General features: G+C 40.3%; 2 protein-coding genes and 1 long non-coding RNA gene across 8 annotated transcripts; 2 read left to right on the top strand and 1 right to left on the bottom strand.

Annotated features, from left to right (window-relative positions):
* The first annotated feature begins 3,223 nt into the window (after positions 1-3,223).
* LOC124040931 lies at positions 3,224-6,878 on the top strand. The gene is made up of 3 exons (XR_006839827.1): positions 3,224-3,505; positions 4,572-4,749; positions 5,171-6,878. It is a non-coding gene; the product is annotated as an uncharacterized LOC124040931 (long non-coding RNA).
* A 1,437-nt stretch (positions 6,879-8,315) lies between these two features.
* On the bottom strand, positions 8,316-16,114 carry LOC124040930 (probable G-protein coupled receptor 141). 6 transcript variants are annotated; one of them, XM_046358045.1, is made up of 5 exons: positions 16,069-16,114; positions 15,666-15,775; positions 10,172-10,342; positions 9,845-9,926; positions 8,316-9,741 (listed from the first exon to the last, which is right to left on the bottom strand). In XM_046358045.1, exon 5 carries the CDS (start codon positions 9,717-9,719, stop codon positions 8,832-8,834), a length of 888 nt encoding a protein of 295 aa, XP_046214001.1. In that variant the 5' UTR covers positions 9,720-9,741; positions 9,845-9,926; positions 10,172-10,342; positions 15,666-15,775; positions 16,069-16,114; the 3' UTR covers positions 8,316-8,831. The 6 variants fall into 6 exon arrangements, with proteins under 6 accessions (XP_046214001.1, XP_046214003.1, XP_046214004.1 ...); XM_046358047.1 differs by having other exon boundaries at positions 10,242-10,342; XM_046358048.1 differs by having other exon boundaries at positions 10,297-10,342.
* Positions 16,115-19,316: 3,202 nt separating this feature from the next.
* Positions 19,317-22,899, top strand: LOC124040928 (protein transport protein Sec61 subunit gamma-like). Its single transcript, XM_046358044.1, has 4 exons — positions 19,317-19,465; positions 19,883-19,994; positions 21,331-21,433; positions 22,750-22,899. Exons 2-4 carry the CDS (start codon positions 19,901-19,903, stop codon positions 22,757-22,759), a joined length of 207 nt encoding a protein of 68 aa, XP_046214000.1. The 5' UTR covers positions 19,317-19,465; positions 19,883-19,900; the 3' UTR covers positions 22,760-22,899.
* Positions 22,900-26,967: the final 4,068 nt, after the last annotated feature.

The raw sequence follows: 26,967 nt of genomic DNA, 5'->3' as shown, positions 1-26,967 counted from the left end.
AGTCCGAATTGCTCAGCAATAGCCCCAAAACATTACTGCTCTAGAGGAGATCTGCATGGAAGAATGGGCTAAAATACCAGCAACAGTGTGTGAAAACCTTGTGAAGACTTACAGAAAACGTTTGACCTCTGTCATTGCCATCAAAGGGTATTGAGATAAACTTTTGTTATTGACCAAATACTTATTTTCCACCATAATTTGCAAATAAATTCATTAAAAATCCTACAATGTGATTTTCTGGATTTTTTTTCTCATTTTGTCTGTCATAGATGAAGTGTACCTATGATGAAAATTACAGGCCTCCCTCATCTTTTTAAGTGGGAGAACTTGGTGGCTGACTAAATACTTTTTTGCCCCACTGTAAGTCTGATACAGGAGCAGCGGATCCTGATAACGATCTGAGAGACCAGGCAAGAAGGGCATTCTATGCCCTCAAAAGGAACATCAAATTCGACATACCGATTTGGATCTGGCTAAAAATACTTGAATCAGTTATCGAACCCATTCCCTTTATGGTTGTGAGGTCTGGGGTCCGCTCACCAACCAAGAATTCACAAAATGAGACAAACACCAAATTGAGACTCTGCATGCAGAATTCTGCAAAAATATATCCTTAGTGTACAACGTAAAGCACCAAATAATGCATGAGGAGCCGATTTAGGCCGATATCCGTTAATTATCCAAATCCAGAAAAGAGCCATTAAATTCTACAACCACCTAAAAGGAAGCGATTCACAAACCTTCCATAACAAAGCCATCACCTACAGAGAGATTAACCTGGGGAGGAGTCCCCTAAGCAATCTGGTCCTGGGGCTCTGTTCACAAACAGACCCCACAGAGCCCCAGGACAGCAACACGATTTAGACCCAACCATGAGAAAACAAAAATATATTTATTTCCAATCTGTCAAGTAATTAACAAAAAAAACAGAGCAAACTAAAATGGTATTTGGCCATAAACAGGAGAGTACACTGGTAGAATACCTGACCACTGTGACTGACCCAAACTTAAGGAAAGTTTTGACTATGTACAGACTCAGTGAGCATAGCCTTGCTATTGAGAAAGGCTGCTGTCGGCAGACCTGGCTCTCAAGAGAAGATAGGCTATGTGCACACTGCCCAAAAAATGAGGTGGAAACCGAGCTGTACTTCCTAACCTCCTGCCAAATGTACAGTTGAAGTCGGGAGTTTACATGTACCTTTTCCAAATACATTTAAACTCAGTTTTTCACCATTCCTGACATTTAATCCTAGTAATAATTCCCTACTTTAGGTCCGTTAGGATCACCACTTTATTTAAAGAATGTGAAATGTCAGAATAATAGTAGAGAGAATTATTTATTTCAGCTTTTATTTTTTTCATCACATTCCCAGTGCGTCAGAAGTTTCCCCGCACTCAATTAGTATTTGGTAGCATTGCCTTTAAATTATTTAACTTGGGTCAAATGTTTCAGGTAACCTTCCACAAACTTCCCACAATAAGTTGGGTGAATTTTGGCGCATTCCTCCTGACATGACAGAGCTGGTGTAACTGAGTCAGGTTTGTAAGGCCTCCTTGCTCGCACATGCTTTTTCAGTGGGATTGAGGCCATTTTCCCCCAACTTTGGAAGTATGCTTGGGGTCATTGTCCATTTGGAAGACACATTTGTGACCAAGCTTTAACTTCCTGACTGATGTCTTGAGATGTTGCTTCAATATAGCCACATACTTTGTTTTCCTCAAGATGCCATCTATTTTGTGAAGTGCACCAGTCCCTCCTGCAGTAAAGCACCCCCACAACATGATGCTGCCACCCCCGTGCTTCACGGTTGGGATGGTGTTCTTCAGCTTGCAAGCCTTCCCCTTTTTCCTCCAAACATAACAATCATTATAGCCAAACAGTTCTATTTTTGTTTCATCAGACCAGATTACATTTCTCCAAAAAGTACGATATTTGTCCCCATGTGCAGTTGCAAACCATAGTCTGTCTTTTTTCATGGCAGTTTTGGAGAAGTGGCTTCTTCCTTGCTGATTGGCCTTTCAAGTTATGTTGATATAGGACTTGTTCGACTGTGGATATAGATACTTTTGTACCTGTTTCCTCCAGCATCTTCACAAGGTCCTTTGCTGTTGTTCCGGGTTTGATTTGCACTTTTCGCACCAAAGTACGTTAATCTCTAGGAGACAGAACGCGTCTCCTTCCTGAGCGGTATGACAGCTGCGTGGTCCCATGATGTTTATACTTGTGTACTATTGTTTGTACAGATGAACATGGTACCTTCAGATGTTTGGAAATTGCTCCCAAGGATGAACCAGACTTCTGGAGGTCTACAATTATTTTTCTGAGGTCTTGGCTGATTTCTTTTTGATTTTCCAATGATGTCAAGCAAAGAGGCACTGAGATTGAAGGTAGGCCTTGAAATACATCCACAGGTACACCTCTAATTGACTCAAATTATGTCAATTAGCCTATCAGAAGCTTCTAACGCAATGACATCCTTTTCTGGAATTTTCAAAGCTGTTTAAAGGCACAGTCAATTTAGTGTATGTAAACTTCTGACCCACTGGAATTGTGATGCAGTGAATTATAAGTGAAATAATCTGTCTGTAAACAATTGTTGGAAAAGTTACTTGTGTCATGCACAAACTATAGTTTGTTAACAAGAAATTTGTGGAGTGGTTGTAAAACTAGTTTTAATGACTCCAACCTAAGTGTATGTACATTTCTGACTTCAACTGTATGACCATATCAGAGACCCATATTTCCCTTAGATTACACAGATCCACAAATAATTCGAAAACAAACCCGATTTTGATAAACTCCCATATCTACTGGGTGAAATACCAGTGTGCCATCACAGCAGCAATATTTGTGACCTGTTTCCTCAAGAAAAGGGTAACCAGTGAAGAACAAACACCATTGTAAATACAACCCATATTTATGTTGATTTATTTTCCATTTTGTACTTTAACCGTTTGCACATCGTTGCATTTGTAATGTCTTTATTCACCTGGAGTGTAATGTTTACTGTTAATATACAAAAGTTAAATCATCCAAAATTATCTACTTCACTTGCTTTGGCATTGTTAACATATGTTTCCCATGCCAATAAAGCCCTTTGAATTAAATATAGGAGGCAGAACATTGTTTGTTTTTGATTCGGCTGTGATGCTCCAAAATCTCATCCCTTTTGTTCGCCCTATCCAATGATCTTGTGGATGTGCGTTAGGATGGTGTTTATTGGTCAGAGCAGCAGAAAACCTGTCAATCAAGGAATGTAAGGCAACATGCTGGGGCTAACCGTACATCGTATGTAAAGGCAATAGGCTATAAACCGATGTGAGTAGGCTATCTAAATCCAGATATTTACCTAGAGCGTAAATAATCCTGTGGGGTTTTGTAGATGATCCGCGTCGTGTACGGTCAATTTGATTCCTTTGTAGGCCCACTAGACTAGATTCCCTTTGTCACTCGCTCAAAAATGTGGCACAGATTTTACAGTCGTAGGATGACAGATTACTCAAGGTAAGATCCTGATATCGGACTAACAACGAGCATGTCACCGCATGTATTGCACTGTTTTTCAAGGAAATTATGGGCATTAGATATGCTGATCAGGGCCCGGTTTCCCAAAAGCATATTTCATTGGCGACTGGTCATTCAGGGCAGGTGGGGCAGAGACCCTAATTTGTATTTATTTATTTTGGCATCAATGTGTCACACATCAGTTTGCAACAATGTAAAAAAAATGGAGTTAATAAAGCCGCATGCAAAACATGGTCTCTTTTTTGCTTTTTTAAGGAATCACCACAATGCAAGTGTTTCAGACTAGCTCAGTTCTTTCTTTGGTGGTGGGGCAGCCAGCGGAAAATACAGAGCGTAGTGGTTAGGATAAAAGCTCTGCTGTTAGGATGGCTTTTTGTAGGCCCTAACTGTTTGTGGGCAACGTTTGTCACCATTATAGTGCAATTAATGTATTCTTTAGTGTTGTGTTATGTAGCTGCTTTGGTGGCAAGTATCAAAACATGGGGGGGGGAGGGGAGTTTGCCCAACCAAGATTTACATTCCAAAATCGCTATAAAAAACATCTTAGAACCTTAGGATCCTATGGGTCTAACAATGAATTTACCCAATCTAATGGTGAAATTGGCCTTAAGATGCTTTTGGGAAACCAGGTTCAGGGCTGCTGTTTGGAGCCATCCTTTGAGGAACAATGATGGACAAAAGATGTGTATGATCTGCTATACAGGCCGAATAATGTGTGCATTGAGTGCATCCTATATGGTTGACTGAAAATAATTATAGTGATCTAATTTTGATTTAATTGTCTATTTTCAATTGTAAAATTCACCCACAGATCATCACAAAATGAGTGACACCTTTATTTACACAGCAAAGGTTTTCAGTCCAATCAATAAAACTCATGCAAACTTTCTGAACTCCATCCCAATGATCCCGCTATGATTGGTGAAGGCCAAGCAACATATACATCTTTGAAGCTATTATAATGAAATATATATTGTTGATTGTAATGATATTCAGGTCATTTTGACTATTATTTCTTCAGTGTTGTGAATGACACTTGTTTCAGGAGTGGCTATGTGCACATGTGTCAGCGATGACCGAAGTTGAAGTGACGTATGCAGACTTCATAGCCTCCGGTAGAACTGGACGAAGGAATGCCCTGCATGATATCCTCCAAAGCCCCACTGACCCAAACGCCAGAGATCTCCCCCTGAGCCTATCTCAACTCAACATCAATCCAACTGGTGAGATCTTCATTCAAATGATCTTGTTTCATGGTCTGCGTTATTATAGTGTTTTTGTTTTGAACAGGGCCTACCTGATTCCATATAGTGCACTACTTCTGACCCAGATGCAGTATGGCCCTTGGTCGAACATAGTGCACTATATAGGGAATGGGATGCCATTTGAGACGTAGCCATGATGTTTCAATACTAAGAGCTATCATTATTGTATTTACTGTAGCTGTCACTGTGTTGCAGCATGAAGATAACATATTCTTTACATTTTCATAGTGCACTATATAGGGAATGGGATGCCATTTGAGATAGCCATGATGTTTCAATACTAAGAGCTATCATTATTGTATTTACTGTAGCTGTCACTGTGTTGCAGCATGAAGATAACATATTCTTTACATTTTCCATATTCTTTATATTGGAACAGGAGCTGACATGGAAGAAAGTCAGGAATCGTCCACAAACGCTCTGCCACAGTCAGGGCAGAAGAATCGGGGAAACTTTCAGGCCTAAACACTGAGTTGAGCCTGCACTCACCACACAGTCTCCCAAAGTCACACAAACGGTGTAGTTAGTTTTGAAAGAAAAACTGTAAACGGGAAATCATTACTGTGTAGAGTTCCACGCCCTTGGCTGGGTGAGACACCTGTTTTTAATATGGAGATTGGGCCAAACATCCCCGTATTTAACAATGGATTAGGGCTAAAGCCAGACTGAGGTTGGCAAATAGTGATTTAAGTAATATTTCAGAATCCATCTAACTTACTAGAGGATGCAAGGAACTGCAAAGAGCATATAAAGATCGGTTATAATGGTGCTGGTTGACAGTGGGTTTCCAGGTAGTAGAAACTACAGGTGTACTACAGTTTGTGGTTGCTGTGGTGACTGAAAGGATTTGAGCATTTTGATCTCATACTTCCTTCAGAAACATCATCCAGACACCGCCCCATTTTTTATATTGTATATGTTATACAGTATACGTCATTGATCACAGGTTTTTATTAAACAACACCACTACCTTGGATATCGGCATTATTTACAGAATAGATTACACTAGGTCTGTCAACATCTTAATTTGCGCAGTATTTCTTTAAAAATGCACGTACACTATTTTATACTTTTTGTATGCTTTGTTTGGAGTTGTAGTTTACACCTGAGACTGTATCACTATTGATGCCGACCACAGATGTAGCAACCAGTACTTTAAGATACACTTTTTAAATTCCAAGTTAGTTTAACATTTTGCAGTGCTGTTGTTGAAGCCAAGCACCACTAAAGTGGGTGTGTATGTGTAATAAATGCTTACCAAATGATATGATGACCCCAACCCTGGTGCATAACGCCAATTCCATTTCAATCTATTCAGACTGAAATCAAATTCCAATCGTTTAAAAAAAAAAAAAATTCTCCCTAATTTCATGGTATCCAATTGTCTCATCGCTGCAACACCCGTATGGACTCGGCAGAGGCGAAGGTCGAGAGCCGTGCGTCCTTGTGTCAAGAAGCTACAGTGCTTCTTGACACAATGCCCACCTAAAACGGAAGCCAGCAGCACCAATGTGTTGGAGGAAACACCGTACACTTGGCAACCGTGTCAGCGCGTACTACGCCCGGCCAGCCACAGGAGTTGCTAGTGCGTGATGGGACAAGGACATCCCTGCTGGCCAAACCCTCCCATAACCCGGACGATGCTGGGCCAATTGCGCGCCGTCCCATGGGTCTCCTGGTCATGGCCGGCTACGACAGAGCCTGGACTCGAACCCAGAATTTCAAGTGGCACAGCTAACACTGCAAGGCAGTGTCTTAGACCACTGCACCACCCAGGAGGCCCCTCAAATTCCAATTCCAAGCCCAAATGTTCCTAATTGAAAAGTATCGTACAGATTTGGAATTTCAGTGTACTTCCTAAATTGTCTGGAATTGACCCCAACCCTGTTACGCATTGTGTATGCCTATACTTTCTATGTAACATGCTTTAAAAAGTCGCTGATGGGCAATTTCACTGATGCAGTCATACTAAACTCAGCAAAAAAAAGAAACGTCCCTTTTTCAGGACCCTGTCTTTCAAAGATAATTTGTAAAAATCGAAATAACTTCACAGATCTTCATTGTAAAGGGTTTAAACACTGTTTCCCATGCTTGTTCAATGAACCATAAACAATTAATGAACATGCACCTGTGGAGCGGTCGTTAAGACACTAACAGCTTACAGACGGTAGGAAATTAAGGTCACAGTTATGAAAACTTAGGACACTAAAGAGGCCTTTTTACTGGCTCTGAAAAACACCAAAAGAAAGATGCCCAGGATCCCTGCTCATCTGCGTGAACATGCTGTAAGGAGGCATGAGGACTGCAGATGGGGCCAAAGCAATAAATGCAATGTCCGTACTGTGAGACGCCTAAGACAGCGGAAACAAGACGGACAGCTGATCATCCTCGCAGTGGCAGACCACGTGTAACAACACCTGCACAGGATCGGTACATCCGAACATCACACCTGCGGGACAGGTACAGGAATGCAACAACAAATGCCCGAGTTACACCAGGAACGCACAATCCCTCCATCAGTGCTCAGACTGTCCTCAATAGGTTGGACTGGGGGCTTGTAGGCCTGTTGTAAGGCAGGTCCTCACCAGACATCACCGGCAACAACATCGCCTGTGGGCACAAACCCACCGTCGCTGGACAAGAGAGGACTGGAAGAAGTGCTCTCCACTGACGAGTTGCGGTTTTGTCTCACCAGGAGTGATGGTCGGAATCGTATTTATCGTTGAAGGAATGCGCGTTACACTGAGGCCTGTACTCTGGTGCTGGAATGATTTGGAGGTGAAGGGGCCGTCATGGTCTGGGGCGGTGTGTCACAGCATCATCGGACTGAGCTTGTTGACATTGGAGTCAATCTCAACGCTGTGTGTTACAGGGAAGACATCCTCCTCCCTCATGTAGTACCCTTCCTGCTGGCTCATCCTGACATGACCCTCCAACATGACAATTCCACCAGCCATAATGCTCGTTCTGTGCGTGATTTCCTGCAAGACAGGAATGTCAGTGTTCTGCCATGGCCAACGAAGACATCGGATCTCAATCCCATTGAGCACTTCAGGGACCTGTTGAATCGGAGGGTGAGGGCTAGGGCCATTCCCCCCAGAAATGCCAGGAACTTGCAGGTGCCTTGGTGGAAGAGGGGGGCATCTCACAGCAAGAACTGGCAAATCTGGTGCAGTTCATGAGGAGGAGATTGCACTGCAGTACTTAATGCAGCTGGTGGCCACACCAGATACTGTTACTTTTGATTTTGACCCCCCCCCCCCCTCTCCCTTGTTCAGTGACACATTATTACATTTCTGTCAGTCACATGTCTGTGGAACTTGTTCAGTTTATGTATCAGTTGTTGAATCTTGTTATGTTCATATAAATATTCACACGTTAAGTTTGCTGAAAATAAACGCTGTTGACAGTGAGAGGACAGTTCTTTTTTTTGCTGAGTTTATGTAGATCAATTGTTACTATATTATTCCTTCCTAATTAATATGGAAATGTTTTCCCAAAAGGAAGGCAAATGTGAAACACTGAACAAGCAGAGTAAATTTTAATGAAACATATAATTCACTTGAAATGTAGTTGTAAAAAAGATGATAAAGAATGCATGGTTTATCAAAATTTGATAATTCACAAAATGTTTGATGTATGTTTGTTATGCTAATGTGTTACAGTATGCCAAATTGTAGGTGACTGTTAAATCAGAATCAGTTTAGCTAATTTGTAGAAACCCATCCATGTGGTGGGAGTATGTAAATACTTTGTATCATGTTCCAGAACTGCACAACAAGAACAATAAACACCGCTCCACTATTTGTTTTCATGTCTTTTCTGATTTAACCTGAAGGACGTATCCCACTTAGGGAACTGCTAGAAAGAGGTATATACTGAAGTAACTGTTACTTCTGATATTGTTTGCTGTGAAGTAAGTATATCAAAGAGTCTGTACAGTTTTATAATTTGGTATTAATTAAGGTGCAAATAGAGTTCTATTCTCATGTTACATTCTTTACATCACATATAAGAAAAAGTACATTCTCATGTTATTCTTATGATACACAACATGTATCACAGGGTCTGAACGACCCCCTCCCTATAAAAGTCAACATGTCAAAGCAGCTGAAAGTTGTGATAGCAAGGGCAAACTCATTCTTCATTTGGAGACTGACATTATAATTACTCACATAGTAAATCCTGAATATATTGTATGGAACAAAGCATACTATAATGACCAGCATAAAGCAAAGACTTTTGATCTGAGCCCAAAACTCCTGTTGAGAGAAGATCATCGCCCTGTGAGTTCTGTACACACAGCCCAAAATCCACACTTGGCAACAGGCCAGGGCCAATGTAACCACGATGATGAGAGCACAGATGATGTAATTCAGCACAGCCACAGTATGTTTCTCGTCAAAGATCCTTCCGAAATTGAAGCACTGGTTGTCATTGGTTGTTGTATTATTATGTGTAGATGATCCATACTTCACAGCAGTCAAAGGGACCACCACAATGAGCATGAGGCCCCAGACAGCAGCACTAGCCCCCAGGGCGTGCAGCCTCCTGTAGAACTCCATCTGATTGAACCTCCTGAAGAAACTCAGGTAGCGGATCACCAGAATGATCACATAGAAGACGAAGGCTAAGTACATGTGGGCGTGGATCATGGCACTGACCACCTTGCAGAAGTTAGGACCAAGATGCCACTCGCCAGACGCATAGAAATAAAGGCGGAAGGGCACAGTCAGGAGGAAGACGAAGTGGACCACGATCAGGTTCAGAACGGCTGTAGTGGTCACCGAGCGGACGTTGGACTTGATGATGTTGATCATGAGGGACATGCTGATGGTCCCTCCAATGAGCACAATAGTGTATATTGACAGCAATGCATCTCTGTATGATTTAGGTATGGCATTGTCGACATTTGTCCCATTCCCCATCCTCTCCTCTTGGTGTCATGAACTGTGAAATAAGGAGAATTTGAAGTAAGACATGTAACATTATTTAGATACATACAGTATTCTTATAAATGTAATGTTAGGTTAGGGGGCCCATGTCGTCTTACCTTAGTTTAATGCACCAACTGTATGTTCCTCTGGATAAGAGTGTCAGCTAAATGACCTAAATTAAATATAGAAGATATGGGGCTGTGGGAGTAAAAGTGTGTCAATAGTACAGTATGGAAATAGTAGGCAACTGTATGGAAAATGGACTATATATATATATATATATATATATATATATATATATATATATACAATACTCATAGAATATGTACATAGCTAAGCAGCACTGACAAACGTGATTAATAGTCATGATCTCAGTCATCTGAAAATCTCACTAAAATAAACTGGCTACGGGAATACATGGAAATGAATAAAACAGAAAATACCTGATTAAATAAAACCACAAATTCACCTGACCCTCTTCTGAAGCAAGAAATGAGAGAAAAACAGTCATACCGTTGACCTAACATAAGGTTGTCCGTTTCAGAGTATTCACTGGCTGCACACACACCTTAGAACTGACCTCTCCAGCAGAGCCATTGGTATGCAGATACGACCTGTCAGGTGGAACAGTTGGATAATTATTAACTCAGAATGGTTTTTCTGTTTGTGGCCAATACTACCGTATGTGTGGAGATCCCATATCTTTGTTTGATATCAAATTTCTATTGAAGTACATCATTATCTACAGAAATATAACCAAATATGTCCTATTATTGACAGGTGAGACGTCAAAGTAAATATTGTCTGAATACCAAATATAGGGTTTACAGTCATTCCTTTTTAGTTTATTTAATGTCAATGCTACAGTAATGTACCTGTAATTGAGAGGTGGAGGACGCAGAATCTGAATGTAGAACAACTTCTGAGAAGGTGCTCAACCTGCCTTGTAACTCATGACACTGATAAACCGTCTGAATTATAGGAGACGTATGTCACAACCCTTTATTGATGTGAAATAGATTACTAACACAAGGAAGTCACATTTCTACATTGTCAGGCTTGGGGAAGCACCAAACACTTCCTGATTCCTTAGTATCACCAATAATCTAAGAGGAATCATTATTTTCACAATTCAACCACAACCCTAATCCTAGCTTTATGACCACACTCCAGTTCACGCTAACCCTAGCTTTAACCACAACCCTAACCCTAGATTAAAATTAAATCACATTTTCTTGTCACATGCTCTGTAAACATAGGTAGACAAACAATACAGAGTTAAAGATACAAAAATACAATATAAAAAGTGACATGAGGAATAAATACACAATGAATAATGAATAACAATAACGAGAAAAAAGAACATGGTTATATACAGTGAGAACCAGTACCGAGTCGATGTGCGGGGAACGAGGTAATTGAAGTAGCTATGTACAGTGCCTTCAGAAAGTATTCACACCCCTTGACGTTTTCCACATTCTGCTGTATTACGGCCTGAATTTAAAATGTACTAAATTGACATTTTGTGTCAATGATCTACATACAATACCCAATTATGTCAAAGTGGAATTATGTTTTTAGAAATGTTTACAAATTAATTAAGTATTAAAACCTTTTGTATGGCAAGCCTAAATGAATTCAGAAGTAAAGATGTACTAAACACATCACATAATAAGATGCATGGACTGACTCTGTGTGGAATAATAGTGTTTAACATTACTTTTAAACGACTGCACATACCCCACCCTTGGGCAAAGGGATTATGGTGGTCTGCTTGAAACATGTTGGGTGGCGCAGTGGTCTAGGGCACTGCATTGCAGTGATAGCTGTGCCACCAGAGGCTCTGTCGCAGCCGGCTGAGACGTCCGTGGGCGACGCACAATTGGCGCGCTAACCAAGGTCACCAGGTGCACGGTGTCCGGACGACGCTGGGCCAATTGTGCGCCATCCTCTGCGACTCTCAGTCACGGCCGGATGTGATACAGCCTGGATTCAAACCAGGTACTATAGTGACGCCTCTTGCACTGAGATGCAGTGCCTTAGACCGCTGCGCCACTCGGGAGTCCAAGTGTTACTTGCCTAGAAGAAAGCATAGAAGTAATTTAGCTCGTCTGGTAGGCTCATGTCACTGGGCAGTTCTCGGCTGTGCTTCCCTTTGTAGTCTATTATAGTTTGCAAGCCCTGCCACATTCGACGAGCGTCGAAGCCGGTGTACGATTCGATCTTAGTCCTGTATTGACGCTTTGCCTGTTCGATGGTTCATCGGAGGGCATAGCTTCCGGGTTTGAGTCCCGCTCCTTGAAGTGGCATCTCTATCCATTAGCTCAGTGCGGATATGGCCTATAATCCATGGCTTGTTGGGGTATGTACGTATAGTCACTGTGGGGACGATGTCATCCATACACTTATTTATGAAGCCAGTGACTGATGTGGTATACTCCTCAATGCCATCGGAAGAATCCCGGAACATATTCCAGTCTGTGCTAGCAAAACAGTCCTGTAGTTTAGCATCTGCTTCATCTGACCACTTTTTTTATTGACCGGGTCACTGGTGCTTCCTGCCTTAATTTTTGCTTGTAAGCAGGAATCAGGATAGAATTATGGTCAGATTTGCCAAATGGAGGGCGAGAGAGAGCTTTGTACGAGTCTCTGTGTGTGGAGTAAAGGTGGTCTAGAGTTTTTTTCTCCCTCTGGTTGCACATTTAACATGCTGGTAGAAATTAGCCTGATGAGGCAAATTGTGATTTTGGCCTGATGAGGCCAATGGCCAATGGTGATTTTAAAACCGAGTTGAATGGCTGTGATAGGTGATAACTGAGGATGGATCAACAACATTGTAGTTACTCCGCAATACTAACATAAATGACAGAGTGAAAAGAAGGAAGCCTATACAGAATAAAAATATGCCAAAACATGCATCCTGTTTGCAATAAGGCACTAAAGCAGTGGTTCTTAACCTGGGTTCGATCGAATCCCAGGGGTTCGGTGAGTCAGTCTCAGGGGTTCGGCGGAGGTCAAGACACACATCCGACTCATATGATTCGTGATGACACGCCCCGCTTGGCCATCATTGGCTGCAGGTGATCACGCTACATCGCTTGGCCTATCTGTGCTGCAGGGAATTTGGTGCGTGCAGTAGTCGACTTGTGACTGTCGTGATGGTACGCCTTGTGATTTCTTTCTTAATATTTTAATCCCTTCATACTTACTATGTCGAGCAAAAAAAGAAAGTGGTCGGATGAATATGTACAATATGGATTCACATGTATAACGGAATGTGATGGGAGTCAGCGTCCTAACTGCATGATTTGCAATGCTAAGTTGAGCAATTCTAGTCTAGCACCGGCAAAACTAAGAGAACACTTCCTTAAGCTGCGTGGAGATGGAAAATACAAGAACACAACGCTAGCTCAATTCAAGGTGAAGAGAGCCAGATTCGATGCCTGTTCTCGGCTTTGTACCCATCAACAAACCGATCCTCACAGCATCGCACAAAGTTGCTTACCTGATCGCAAAACAGGGCAAACCACACACCATTGGTGAAACACTCGTAAAACCAGCTGTGTTGAAGATGGCGAATATCATGCTGGGAAAAGAGGCTGAAGTTAAGTTATCCCAAATTCCTCTTTTAAATGACACCATCAGCGACAGAATAGAGGACATGAGCAAAGACATCTTGGCTCAAGTAGTTGCAGATCTGATTTCAAGCCCGGCAAAATTCAGCCTTCAACTCGATGAGACCACAGACGTTTCCAATCTAAGCCAGCTTGCTGTATTCGTGCGCTATGTGAAAGACGACGTGATAAAGGAAGATTTTTTATTTTGTAAGCCTCTTACAACAACAACTAAGGCAGCTGATGTGAAGAAACTTGTGGATGACATCTTCAAAGACAACAATCTTTCATGAGATATGGTTTCTGCAGTTTGTTCGGACGGAGCTCCAGTCATGCTGGGAAGAAAGTCTGGTTTTGGTGCGCTAGTCAAAGCCGATGCACCACACATCATTGTTACGCATTGTCTTCTGCACAGGCATGCGTTGGCAACAAAAATCTTGCCTCCAAAACTGTCAAAAGTATTAAAAATTGTAGCGGAATGCGTGAACTATGTGCGAACTAGTGCTCTGAGGCACCGCATTTTCAGTGCGCTGTGTAAAGAAATGGGCTCTGAATTCGAGGTACTTCTGTACCATTCTAACGTTTGGTGGTTATCCCGGGGACAGGTGCTGAATCGTGATTTTGTCGTGCGTGTGGAATTAGCCCTTTTTTTGCAAGAGCACCAACATTGTCATGCAGATTGCTTCAAAAATTCTGAGTTCATTCTCATTTTAGCATACATGGCTGATATCTTCGCAGCTCTCAATCATCTCAATCAAAAGATGCAGGGCGGTGGAGTCAACATCATTGAAGCGGAGGAAAACCTGAAGGCTTTTGTAAAAAAAGCTGCCGTTATGGAAACGACGAACAGAGAACGATAACTTCGCAAACTTTCCCCTGCTGGACGACTGTGTAAGTAAGATCAAAGATGTATCTGGAATCGGAGACATTTCTGTACCTTCGGAACTGAAGCAAGCAATTGCCACGCACTTAGATGAGCTTGCAAAGTCTCTCGACGGATACTTCCCTACAAGAGAGTCATATCCAGCATGGGTGAGACAGCCGTTCACATTTAGTGTTGAGACAACAGATGTCGATGATGAATACCTCGATGAAATTATTGAAATTCAGCAGAACCAGGTTCAACAGCAACTCTTCAGAACAACAATGCTTTCAACGTTTTGGTGTCAACAAATGGTAACGTACCCTGTTATTGCTAAGAAAGCTCTGGAGATTTTCACACCGTTTGTTGCAACATATCTTTGCGAGCAATCCTTTTTGAGGATGCTGGACTTAAAAATGAAGAAAAGGAACATACTTTGTTGCGAAAATGACATGAGATTGGCATTTGCCAAGGTGAAGCCGCGCATTTCTGTACTGGTCTCTGAAAGGCAACAGCAGAAGTTACATTGATTTGCAGCAAATATTCATTATTATGTTTTCGTGTTAAAATCATGTTTTGATGATTTTGTTCTTTGAACACAGTGACGTTGATGCACGGTTCATTTCGTGCACCAGTAAACTATGTTTTGAATTTGAAAACAGATTTTATTTTTCCAATTAAGAAGGGTTTGGTGAATGCGCATATGAAACTGGTGGGGTTCAGTACCTCCAACAAGGTTAAGAACCACTGCACTAAAGTAATGCTGCAAAAAAAAATACAAAGCGTTATGTTGGGGGCAAATCCAACACAACACATCACTATGAGTACTTCTCTTCATATTTTCAAGCATGGTGGTGGTTGCATCATGTTATGGGTATGCTTGTCATCGGCAAGGACTAGGGGAGTTTTTTAGGATAAAAAACTCAGACAAATGACTGACAAATCTATGAATATAGCAGCCTATAGCCTAATTTCATCTGCCAAACAGGAAGAATATGAAGAAATAGGCTTCAACATAACCCTCTTGTTAGTAAAGTCTAATTAAAATTAAGACAGTTTAAATTAATTATGTCTACTGGAATTACTGGCTTATTATGAGGTCAATAACACAGATAAATACATCATGTGCAAGAAACATATTGTTTTTGATCAAATCAATTATAGTAGCTATCAACGTTGACCTCAGTTCCTTCTTCTCATCTTCGCCAACTGCTCACAGATACAGTGTGGGTAGGCTATTCTATATAATAAAATTATTATTATTGTTAAATGGCGGTCAAGAATCAATCATCATGTCACCAGAATAAGACCCTCATCATTTATTGAAAGGAGCATCAAGATCTTCACCACCCTGTGAAGTTCATTATAACTTTAATCTGTAGCCTAATAAACTGCATGGTTTCCCGAGTCATAGTGGGAGGACTACACACCATATAATTGGGTGACTCCAAGTTTACTTACTGGATTTAATTTGTATTGTTCAAACAGTGACTGTAAATCCTCCAGCTGTACAAGGGCTGCCAGGGATGACAAGATGGCTCAGAAATTATGGGAACTCAGGTGCCAAATGCCTGGGAAAACATGGGACTGAACATTATCCTTCGAATATTCATATAAATATGATATGTCAATTGTCTGAAAAAAATGTCAAGAGATTGGCTTGAATGCTTCCACATGCATATTGTTCAGTAGCCTATAAGGCCTACTATGCGTATGAATGCTGTATACAGAATAGGGCTGTGACAGTCATGGTATTTTTGGATTGCGATAATTGGGCAGCCAAATGACCGTAATAACCGTCTCCGTACAAACCGTTCAAATAGCAAACAAATATATACAGTACAAGCCAAAAGTTTGGACACACCTGGATTCTGAGCACTTGTTGGCTGCTTTTCCTTCACTCTGTGGTCCAACTCATCTCAATTAGGTTGAAGTTGGGTGATTGTGGAGGCCAAGTCATCTGATGCAGCACTCCCCTTCTTGGTCAAATAGCCCTTACACAGTCTGGAGGTGTGTTTTGGGTCATTGTCCTGTTGAAAAACAAATGATAGTCCCAATAAGCGCAAACCAGATGCGATGGCGTATCAATACAGAATGCTGTGGTAGCCATGCTGGTCAAGTGTGCCTTGAATTCTAAATAAATCACTGACAGTGTCACCAGCAAAGCGCCATCACACCTCCTCCTCCATGCATCACGGTGGGAACCAGACATGCAGAGATCATCCATCCCCCTACTCTGCGTCTCACAAAGACACAGCAATTGGAACCAAAAATCTCAAATTTGGACTCATCAGACCAAAGAAAGATTTCCACCAGTCTAATGTCCATTGCTTGTGTTTCTTGGCCCAAGCAAGTCTCTTCTTCTTATTGGTGTCCTTTAGTATTGGTTTCTTTGCAGAAATTTGACCATGAAGACCTGATTCACTCAGGCTCCTCTGAACAGTTGATGTTGAGATCTGTTACTGTCTGTTACTTGAACTCTGTGAAGCATTTATTTGAGCTTCACAGACTGTCCTCATCCATAACTGTTGGTTACTCAGTTATATGGTAATTGTGCAAGCCATAATACAGCACTTTTGTACTGGACATGTATAACCTTACAGAAATATACCATGGTAGTACAATGAAAAAACTACCATGGTACTATCATGCATATTTAGTCACTACCATGGCAGGAAAATACCATGGTACTGGTGGAAATACCATTGCATTTTCCTGCCATGGTAGTGACCAAAAAACATGCATCAAGGTAGTACAATGAAAAAAATCATGTTTTTGTACTAGCAGCATGTAGTGAAAGATGAAAGCATGGAAGTTGTTTACAATGTATTATGATGGTCTGTGTCCCACCGTTTTTCAGGTAAAGTCACCAAAACGTAGTAATTTATGGTACTCAAATAATGCAACATTCACTACTAGCTCTGGAATGGCAAAGCATGGGCTTAGTAACGTTACCCCTTTACCTCATAGTGAAAACCCACAACACACATGGTAGTGTAGTGTACCCTCTTAAACCTTGGGACCTGAATAGGGTATGGTGAGAAGAATGAAGGGAGTCTGAAACCTTGAAGATTTAAAATAGTTTATCCAGTGCTTCTGGGTCTTCCTGAGGTGCTGACTTGTTGCACCCTCGACAACTACTGTGATTATTATTATTCGACCATGCTGGTCATTTATGAACATTTGAACATCTTGGCCATGTTCTGATATCATCTCCACCCGGCACAGCCAGAAGAGGACTGGCCACCCCTCATAGCCTGGTTCCTCTCTAGGTTTCTTCCTAGGTTTTGGCCTTTCTAGGGAGTTTTTCCTAGCCACCGTGCTTCTACACCTGCATTGCTTGCTGTTTGGGGTTTTAGGCTGGGTTTCTGTACAGAACTTTGAGATATCAGCTGATGTAAGAAGGGCTATATAAATACATTTGATTTTGATTTGATTCTCTCTTCAATACAGTTTTCCGTTGGCTCTCAGTCATTCAACTGACTCTTATACAATTCTAAATAGCCAACATAAAACAATTCAAAAAAGTTATTATCATCTTATCGCCTAGATACAGTTTAATCATGTAAATCTCAACCTATACCTAAAAACAGCAAGTTACAATGTTTCTCTTTGTTAACAACGTTCGTTGATCCTGTCATTAGCTTGACTAAAGCTAACTTTAACTGACGTCAGCTTCTATGCTAACAGACTTTTATAAATTAACTAAACTATCAAAACATCATCAGGAAATAACAACAATTATATCATCACACTCTGCTTAACTTTGTGTTTCATATCATGTGCTCTATAACTCGCTCACCGTGATGATAACGTTTAAAATATATATTTTATCTGGTGCTTCCCTCTTCAGTTTTTAATGAACTCGGCTCCCCCATTCAACTGACTAGGCAGGCAGGCTGACTAGGCAGAGCCAATGTAGAGTAAGAGCACGTGAAGCAACCACTAGAGCGGCAAAAAAAAACTTTACTGTAAATGATTACCAAATGCCAAAGATTAGGCTGCCATATATCTCACATTCTCCCACATTTCAGGTTGGCAACACAGGGAACCCAAACATGAGCAAAAAAACAACACTATACAGAAAGTATTTCTCCTTTTTCACAGCAGCTATTTCCCTTTATCTTTAATGTTACAGTCAAACTAGGACCAACAATGGTAGCCTGTCTCTGACTTTATCAGAAACTTGCCCATACTGGTGAATAAATTCACCAATATAATGCCAACCAAACTCTTTTGACCTTGGGGAGTTTATTTATTTAATGCATTATACTGCCATTGTACTATGGTAACGCACAATTAATAAAGATTGTACCATATGATCATTTTTTGCTACCATTTATCATTATTGTGTATTACCATGGTATTTCCATGATCCACATCTATACCATGGTAGAAATGAGGCAATACCATAGTATTATTTAAGTGCATGGCAGTAACATCATACTTCAAAGTTAAAACCACAGTACATTTCCATGATTCAAACTATACCATGGTATGAATGAAAGTACCATAGTAGTACCAAGGTCAATTTTTAAGGGTAGGAACAATGACTCAAGATCTTGAACAAGGCGTTTGCTGAAACTGCTACCACTGTTTTCTGAAAGACAGCCATATGCAGTACATGGCACCTTACTACCATCTAGTGAGTGACTGCATTCAATCTTGCACAGCTTCAAAGTCCATGCCTGAATGACTGCCTCTAGAAATGGTTTCCATACATTGTAGAGGAATAGGTGGATTTACATTTGATTTAAGCGTGTGTGCATGAGGACAGTCCTTTTTAGCCATGCACATGTTAGTAAAAAATATTCCTATCGGGGCAGGAAGGGATTTAATTGTATTCATACAAGCTGCCTATACCAATACCATGTATTTTAAGGTTAACAGGCACTCCCTTTCTTTCTTAGCGTTATGTTCACAGAAGTACATTAGTTTCGGAATTATCATGGGCACGGTGGTTTACAACATCCATATAGAGGTTCTCGGGAGAGCATGTAGTTTAGCTATTCCATTAGGCATTATTTGATTCATAAGTAAGTGCATTTACTAGATTTACTCAGGACACGAAAGCTCGGTTTACACCCCCGAAGAATGTCGCTACTTTTCCTATTTCGCGTGCGTCAGAGTTGGCGTCATCCTTCACCTCAGAGTTACCCTTGAGCGCATGCGTATTTACCGGATGTCGACGTCGGCTTTTAGAACATACGTGGCCTTTACATAGAGCAGTCACATAAATAAGTCTTCAGAAGAGAACTCCGGTAAGTCTACTAGAATTACCCTATCACATTAATTTACAGATCTATTTTCGTGTTGTTAATAGTTTAGAAGTTTCATCAAGCAACGCAGTGTAAGAGCTTTAACAATATGTTGTTTTCAGAAGAACAGTCGTTACAATATAGCTATCTTACATTGGCTGAGCTGCAGTATCGGCTACAGTGTAACTAACTATTTCAATGTCTTCACGAAATGTTAAACATTGCACAAACCAGTGTGTTGAAATATGAAGGCTACCCAAGCCTGAAGTTAATGGTATTAGAGGGTTACACTGGTGTATAGGCTACTGAGCTACAGCAAAATGACACTAACCTAAAAGCTTACACTGTATTAGATGTATATATGCTGGTGAGTAGGCCTATACATGAACTTATAAATTGTATGTATTGTTCCCCCATTAGGATCAAAACCTTTCCAACATGGACCAAGTAATGCAATTTGTGGAGCCCAGCCGGCAGTTTGTGAAGGACTCAATAAGGCTGGTGAAGAGGTGTACCAAGCCAGACAGAAAAGGTAATCTATTTTGTATCATAGTTATTTATCCTTATCATGAATGGCTGGCTGTTGTGAATGGTCGACGTTTCTTAGACAACACGGTACCCTTATGCTGTAAATAAAACGAAATGTAGTTTTGAGCTTTTTTTTTTGAGGAATTCTCGCAAGCCTCCCTTCCTAGCATGATGTCATCATATATGCGTAGAACTGATTGGGCATATTTATTTGTATTATAGATCTTTCCTTTCTGTCACTGTCTTTTATTTTATGCTTTTATCAGTTGACTATCCAAATCCATACATTATTTTTTTTACAATAACAATACCGCACATTTCTTCTATTGAATTGATTTAATGATTTGTTAGCTTTTGGTTGATCTAACTTCCTAAGGTAGCATACAAAAGGTAGTGCTGAGCGATTCGTGCTTTTTGAGGTAATTTCGGTTCGATTATTTATAAAAAACAATGTTTTCAGTTTTGATGTATAAAATAAAATAATAATGCATTGTGGGTTGAATGCTGTAACGACACAAAATAAAACAATTAATAAGTCCCATGGTGGTAGTGACTGCCCAATACTGTTTATCACTTATTAACCAACATTTATTCACATTACTTTAATAAAATATTTCAGTTGTGTGTGTATATAACATTTGATGAATTTATTATTTAATTCCAAGTCATTATCGCATCTGTATAAAGCTGCTGCCTATGCTGTCTCTCAAAATAACAATTTTATTAGTAAATAAGGCGCACTTTTATGACTGTTGAATACCAACCATCCATCACTTAGTTCATGTATTTTCTGGTAGAGATACCTCGTGAAGCAACGACACTCTCCCTCTCGTTCGCGCATTCTTCTCTCGTCTCACTCTCCATGTCTTCCCCACACTAACCTAACTTAGCAGGCAAAGAAACACACAGACCGGACAAGGCACGCAATGCATTATGGTCATTGTAGTTAATTGCCATATTGTATTCAATAAACTATGTAGAATATTGGCCTGTTGGAAACTACTACATAAATCACATCTAGCCCGGGAAACTACTACATAAATCACATCTAGCCCGGGACATAAATCACATCTAGCCCGGGAACGTGTCATCTCTAGAGAAACTGCTCAATGTGAGTGTTAAGCACATCGAAATAAAACAAACAAAATGGAATTCACATATTTTTATCCAACATTTTGGTTAATTGCGATCCACTAACAGAGGGTAGCAAACTACATTGTTTTACAATACTGTACATGATTTAATGATGTGTTAGCCTCAGGTCAACCAAACTGTGTAATGTAGCAGCCAACAGAATTTGGCCATGCAAAATCTGATTAAACTTTTATTTTTAATTTCAGAATTCTCAAAGATTGCAATGGCCACAGCAATAGGTTTTGCTATCATGGGTTTCATTGGTTTCTTTGTCAAACTCATCCACATCCCCATCAACAACATCATTGTGTAAGTATTAATCAACAGCGGCTTAGTATTACTGTAAATCAGGGCTATTCAACTATACTTTTATGGTTGCAGGGGGGCTGAACATTTTTCGACATGCAATTATTCTCCAGAAGAGAGATATATATATATATATATATATATGCACGCACACCATATAATGCACTTAAATGTTGCTGAAAGTAATGGGGTCATTCTTTCCCATCTGAAAACAAAGTATTTTGTCTTTATTGCCTCAACACACAGTGATAAGATGGACCAGCAGGCTATGTGATGCTCTATATTAGAAAACAAATGTGTACCAATGTATTTAAGAAAAACTCTTGACTCTGGCCCTATTGCCATTATCTCAATAAAGGTTATAAATCACACATGAAGATATAGCAATTCGGTCGCCTTGTTCAACATTTCAGTCTAAAGGAAGTGTGCTTTGAATTCATTTTCTCCAGACATTAGTAGGGCCGGGACGATTATTTTCCATGGCAAAAATTAAAACATATAGCAGCCAAACTATTTGGTCCTTTAAAAACATGCTGTATGTAAAATTGTGTGTGCTATAGCTTGGGAAATAAATAAATGTTACTCTGGATGACAACATTATGTTTGTTTTGAAAAATAGGGCTGTTTTTCCTCAAAGTTAAAGCCGCTTTGTGTTTTCTTTTCTTGCCACAATACTAACGAGTATCATGATACTGGTATCGTCCCAGCCCTAATTATTTTTCAAGCTATAGAAGTCAATATTTTACATACAGCAGGTTTTTAAAGGACCAAATAGTTTGGTCTGTTTGATTTTTTTCCTTGGAAAAAAATATTGTGACAATGGTATCATCACAGCCCATTGTCAGTCTTTTTTTTCCTAACGAGTCTTGCACACCTTGTGAGCATCATCGAGGGGAAACGGAAGGTACACGTTCTTGAGTCTTAGCTTTCAGGAATGGGGTCATAGTGGATGCTATAGTCCAAACCATTCTAACGCTAAAGCAAAATTCATAAAAATAAAATAATAATCCCATCTAACGCGTGAAACTACACTAAAGGGCCTAGTAGCATTTGTCATTTTGGCAATAAACATAAGATTTTTGCATGGAATTTCCTCCCCAGATTTTGAAAATAATATTCCAGAACTGATCAGGGATCCAGTGTGACTGAGAAAGGGCCCGATCTGGACTGTGGGCCAGCAGTTGAATAGCCCTTCTGTAAATCCATTTCTGCACAATGATGATAGATGGCACTGTTCCTTCATGGCAATTGCTTTTTCATATTTTAAAACATTCTTATCTCTTTTATATGAATTAATTAATTGCAATTTTGTCTTGCAGTGGTGGTTGAATATCTCTCCGGACTGACTGACTAGCTGCAACAAGACATGGGTTCAAATGCCGAGAAGTGTTTTTTTTCTTCTTTGTATATTATTATCTTCAGTTCATATTTGTTTGCTCTGTAAATAAATCTGGCTTAGTAAGAATTCACATCTCTGTTGTTAATTTCCTCTAAATAACTGAAAATATGAATACTGATCAAGAGTTTTGGAATTCACCATATTGTTTTGATGAACACGTTATTGGTTATATTTCCTCTAATCTCGTTCCCAGACACTTCCGCCCCAAATGCGCGAAGAGTCTGGTGAGCCAACGCATCAAACTTGGCCTTAGTTAGCCAATACAGATCGGGAGAAACTTATTTGGCTTAATCTACCAACCAATTTTCTCCCACAACCCCCCCCACCAATATGTGTTTTAGATTTATGCCTTGCAGTCATATGATTGGCTAAAATGAAATGAAAAATAATTTACTCAGTAAGGTCACACCCATAGAATTCAATGTTCACTCCCACTAAGGCTAACTTTGAATCCTTGGTGTTCCAGGCTTATTTGCGCTGTGCTCTTTTTTTTAAAATGTATTTTTTTACCTATATTTAACTAGGCAAGTCAGTTAAGAACAAATTCTTATTTACAATTACGGCCTACACCAGCCAAACCCGGACGATGCTGGGCCAATTGTGCACCCCCCTATGGGACCAATCACGGCCGGTTGTGATACAGCTTGGGGACGATGTTATGTTTCCTCTAAGGAAGGACTAATGCTGTCTTCCATTACTGATATGATGACAGTACACCCTGAATGGATTGATTAAATCAAGTTCATTATCTTCTGTTTTTCATTTAATTCTAACATCAATCTAAGAGTTATTTCCGGCTCAGTTTGTTTTGCACAACTTCACATCATAGTCAGATAAGATGAGCTTGCAGAGCTGCTGCTACACAAACTTTTTCTATTTACTATGTTCTCTTGTGTAGTCCTTGTTCCCTTATAAGGCTAGTAGCAAACATGACCTCTTTGTACACTGCAAAATCTTGAGAATCGGAGAGGATCTCTAGGGAATTCTAATTATGTGAGCCTGTGTGTTCCATATTATATGACTTGGATTCTCCTCCCCTCCTACTAACCTTTTATTGCTGTAAATATTGCTACACACACAAGGAAAACAAGTAGAGCTGAAGAAACTGAATTTGAAACACTGTGAAAGGTTCAAAGCCCAGAGTGAGTGAATGTTCTATTCAGGCTTATGGATTTTAGGGCCAGAAGGGGATATCTGTATGGATGACATTTTGAAGAGGTGAGTAAAATTGTAAGCTTCATGTAATAAAAATCATATCCAAGTACTGTATGAATCATTGATGCTGAGGTTGCTGCAACATTGCCGACTGTGGTGTTTGTTTCGAGCAATGGTGTGGAAAAGACCAATCAATGAGGTATAATATCCCCAGAAAATAAAATACCATTGACCTATTCTATTGATAATAGGTCATACAAGCTGAGAGGCACAGGGAAGAGTTGATCACACAATTCACAAAGATGAGCATTCACAACATTCACAGTAGGTGTACTTCACATATGGTGTAAGTCTTCTCCAGTGAGACTGATAAGAAAATAAAAGTGCCGGTTGTAGGTCTTACCTTTAAACACAAAAGGGCTTGTTTATGTTTGCGTAATATAGGTAGGCCTAGATAATTAGGCCTGGTCAAGTTTAATGATCTGAGGTAAAAAATTAAGGGAAAGGGGGATACCTAGTCAGTTGTCCAACTGAATATATTCAACTGAAGTGTGTCTTCCACATTTAACCCAACCCTTCTGAATCAGAGAGGTGTGGGGGGCTGCCTTAATCGACATCCATGTCTTCGGCACCTGGTGAACAGTGGGTTAACTGCCTTGCTCAGGGGCAGAACGACAGATTTTTACCTTGTCAGCTCGGGGATTTGATCCAGCAACCTTCAAGTCAGAAGATTGAGTAGGGCTACTGTAGTTTTCTTTCAAGTGTGTCCATCCACTGTTTGACTAAATTACACATATTACTCATATGGATAATGGATGAAAACCTCCTGAGGCAAAAACAAATTAAACATTCAAATTAGAATTCTCCTTCAAGTTAGTGATTAGTCTGTAGCTCTGGATGAATATTTTATGTTGTATGAGGCGAGACTGTTATTCCTAACACTTTTCAACATTCCCCCTTTTTGTAGGCAGACTGCTGTAGCCCTCAGACCAGAGGCGTCATGTCCCTGTGCCCCCTTAGATATGTCTTTAAAATATATGTATATACACTGTGGCCAGTTTATTAGGTATACCCATCTAGTCCCTTTGCCTCCAGAACAGCCTGAATTCTTCTTGGCATGGAAATGTTGCTCACTTGGTATCAAGGGACCTAACGTATGCCAGGAAAGCATTCCCCACACCATTACACCACCGCCACCAGCCTCTACCGTTGACACCAGGCAGGATGGGGACATGTATTAATGCTGTTTGCTCCTAATCCTAACTCTGCCATCAGCATGACGCAACAGGAACCAAGATTCCCTAACCCTAACCCTAACCCTAACCCAATATTTTTCCACTCCTCAATTGTCCAGTGTTGGTGATCCCGTGGAACCCGGTACGGTTGTCTGCTTTTTCTTTTTTTCACATTTTATTGGTCACATACACATGGTTAGCAGATGTTATTGTGAGTGTTGCAAAATGCTTGTGCTTCTAGTTCCGACAGTGCAGCTATATCTAACATGTAATCTAACAATTACAAAACAATTACCTAATAAACACACATCTAAGTAAAGGATTGGAATAAGAATATATATATATATATATATATATATATATATATATATATATATATATATATATAAATATATGGATGAGCAATGACAGAGCGGCATAGGCAAGATGCAATAGATGGTATAAAATACGGTATATATATATATATATATATATATATGATGAGTATTGCAAGGTATGTAAACATTATTAAAGTGACATTATTATAATGACGAGTGATCCATTTATTAAAGTGGCCAATGATTTCAAGTCTAAGTAGGCAGCAGCCTCTCTGGGTTTGTGATGGCTGTTTAAATTAAAAGTCTCATGGCCATGAGATAGAACCTTGTTTTTCAGTCTCTCATCCCAGCTTTGATGCACCTGTACTGACCTCACCTTCTGGATGGTAGCGGGGTGAACATGCAGTGGCTCGGGTGGTTGTCCTCGATGATCTTTTTGGCCTTCCTGTGACATCAGGTCTGTAGGTGTCCTGGTGGGGCAGGTAGTTTGCCCCTGGTGATGCTTTGTGCAGATTGCACCACCCTATGCTGCAATAGCCCATCCGTGACAAGGACCAACGAGTTGTGCCTTCCGAAAATGCCGTTCTGCACAACACTGTTATACTGCGCCGTTATTTGCCTGTTTGTGGTCTGCCTGTTAGTTTACACGATTCTTGCTATTCTTCTTTGAGAACTTTAGGCTATCAAGTTAGAGTAGCTAGATTGTCTAACTATTTTAGCTGGTATGCCTGCTGGCAAGGTTTGTAGACTTTAGAAAATAGACATACTTTTGACATAGAATGAAGCCTAATGATATCGCTTTAGATAGCAGGAAAAGGCTGTTTCAGGTTTGAAAAATGCTAATTCTCCACCCCCCAGCCATGTTCACATACTTTAAGCCCTTTCAGATTTTTGTGGGGTGCATGACGGCCTTCCCTCAGACTACACCTGCATTGCTTGCTGTTTGGAGTTTTAGGCTGGGTGGAGGTCTGTAATTTTTATCATAGGTACACTTCAACTGTGAGAGACGGAATCTAAAACAAAAATCCAGAAAATCACATTGTATGGTTTTTAAGTAATTAATTAGCATTTTATTGCATGACATATGAATTTGATCACCTACCAACCAGTAAGAATTCTGTCTCTCACAGATCTGTTAGTTTTTCTTTAAGAAGTCCTCCTGTTCTCCACTCATTACCTGTATTAACTGCACCTGTTTGAACTCATTACCTGTATAAAAGACACCTGTCCACACACAAAATCAAACATACTCCAACCTCTCCACAATGGCCAAGACCAGAGAGCTGTGTAAGGACATCAGGGATAAAATTGTAGACCTGCACAAGGCTGGGATGGGCTACAGGACAATAAGCAAGCGGCTTGGTGAGAAGGCAACAACTGTTGGAGCAATTATTAGAAAATGGAAGAAGTCCAAGATAACGGTCAATCACC

The sequence above is a fragment of the Oncorhynchus gorbuscha genome, linkage group LG08, assembly GCF_021184085.1.
Source record: "Oncorhynchus gorbuscha isolate QuinsamMale2020 ecotype Even-year linkage group LG08, OgorEven_v1.0, whole genome shotgun sequence".
Taxonomy (NCBI): Eukaryota; Metazoa; Chordata; class Actinopteri; order Salmoniformes; family Salmonidae; genus Oncorhynchus; species Oncorhynchus gorbuscha.
Note: the sequence above shows the minus strand (reverse complement) of the source record. Positions and strands in the feature narration are given on the sequence as shown.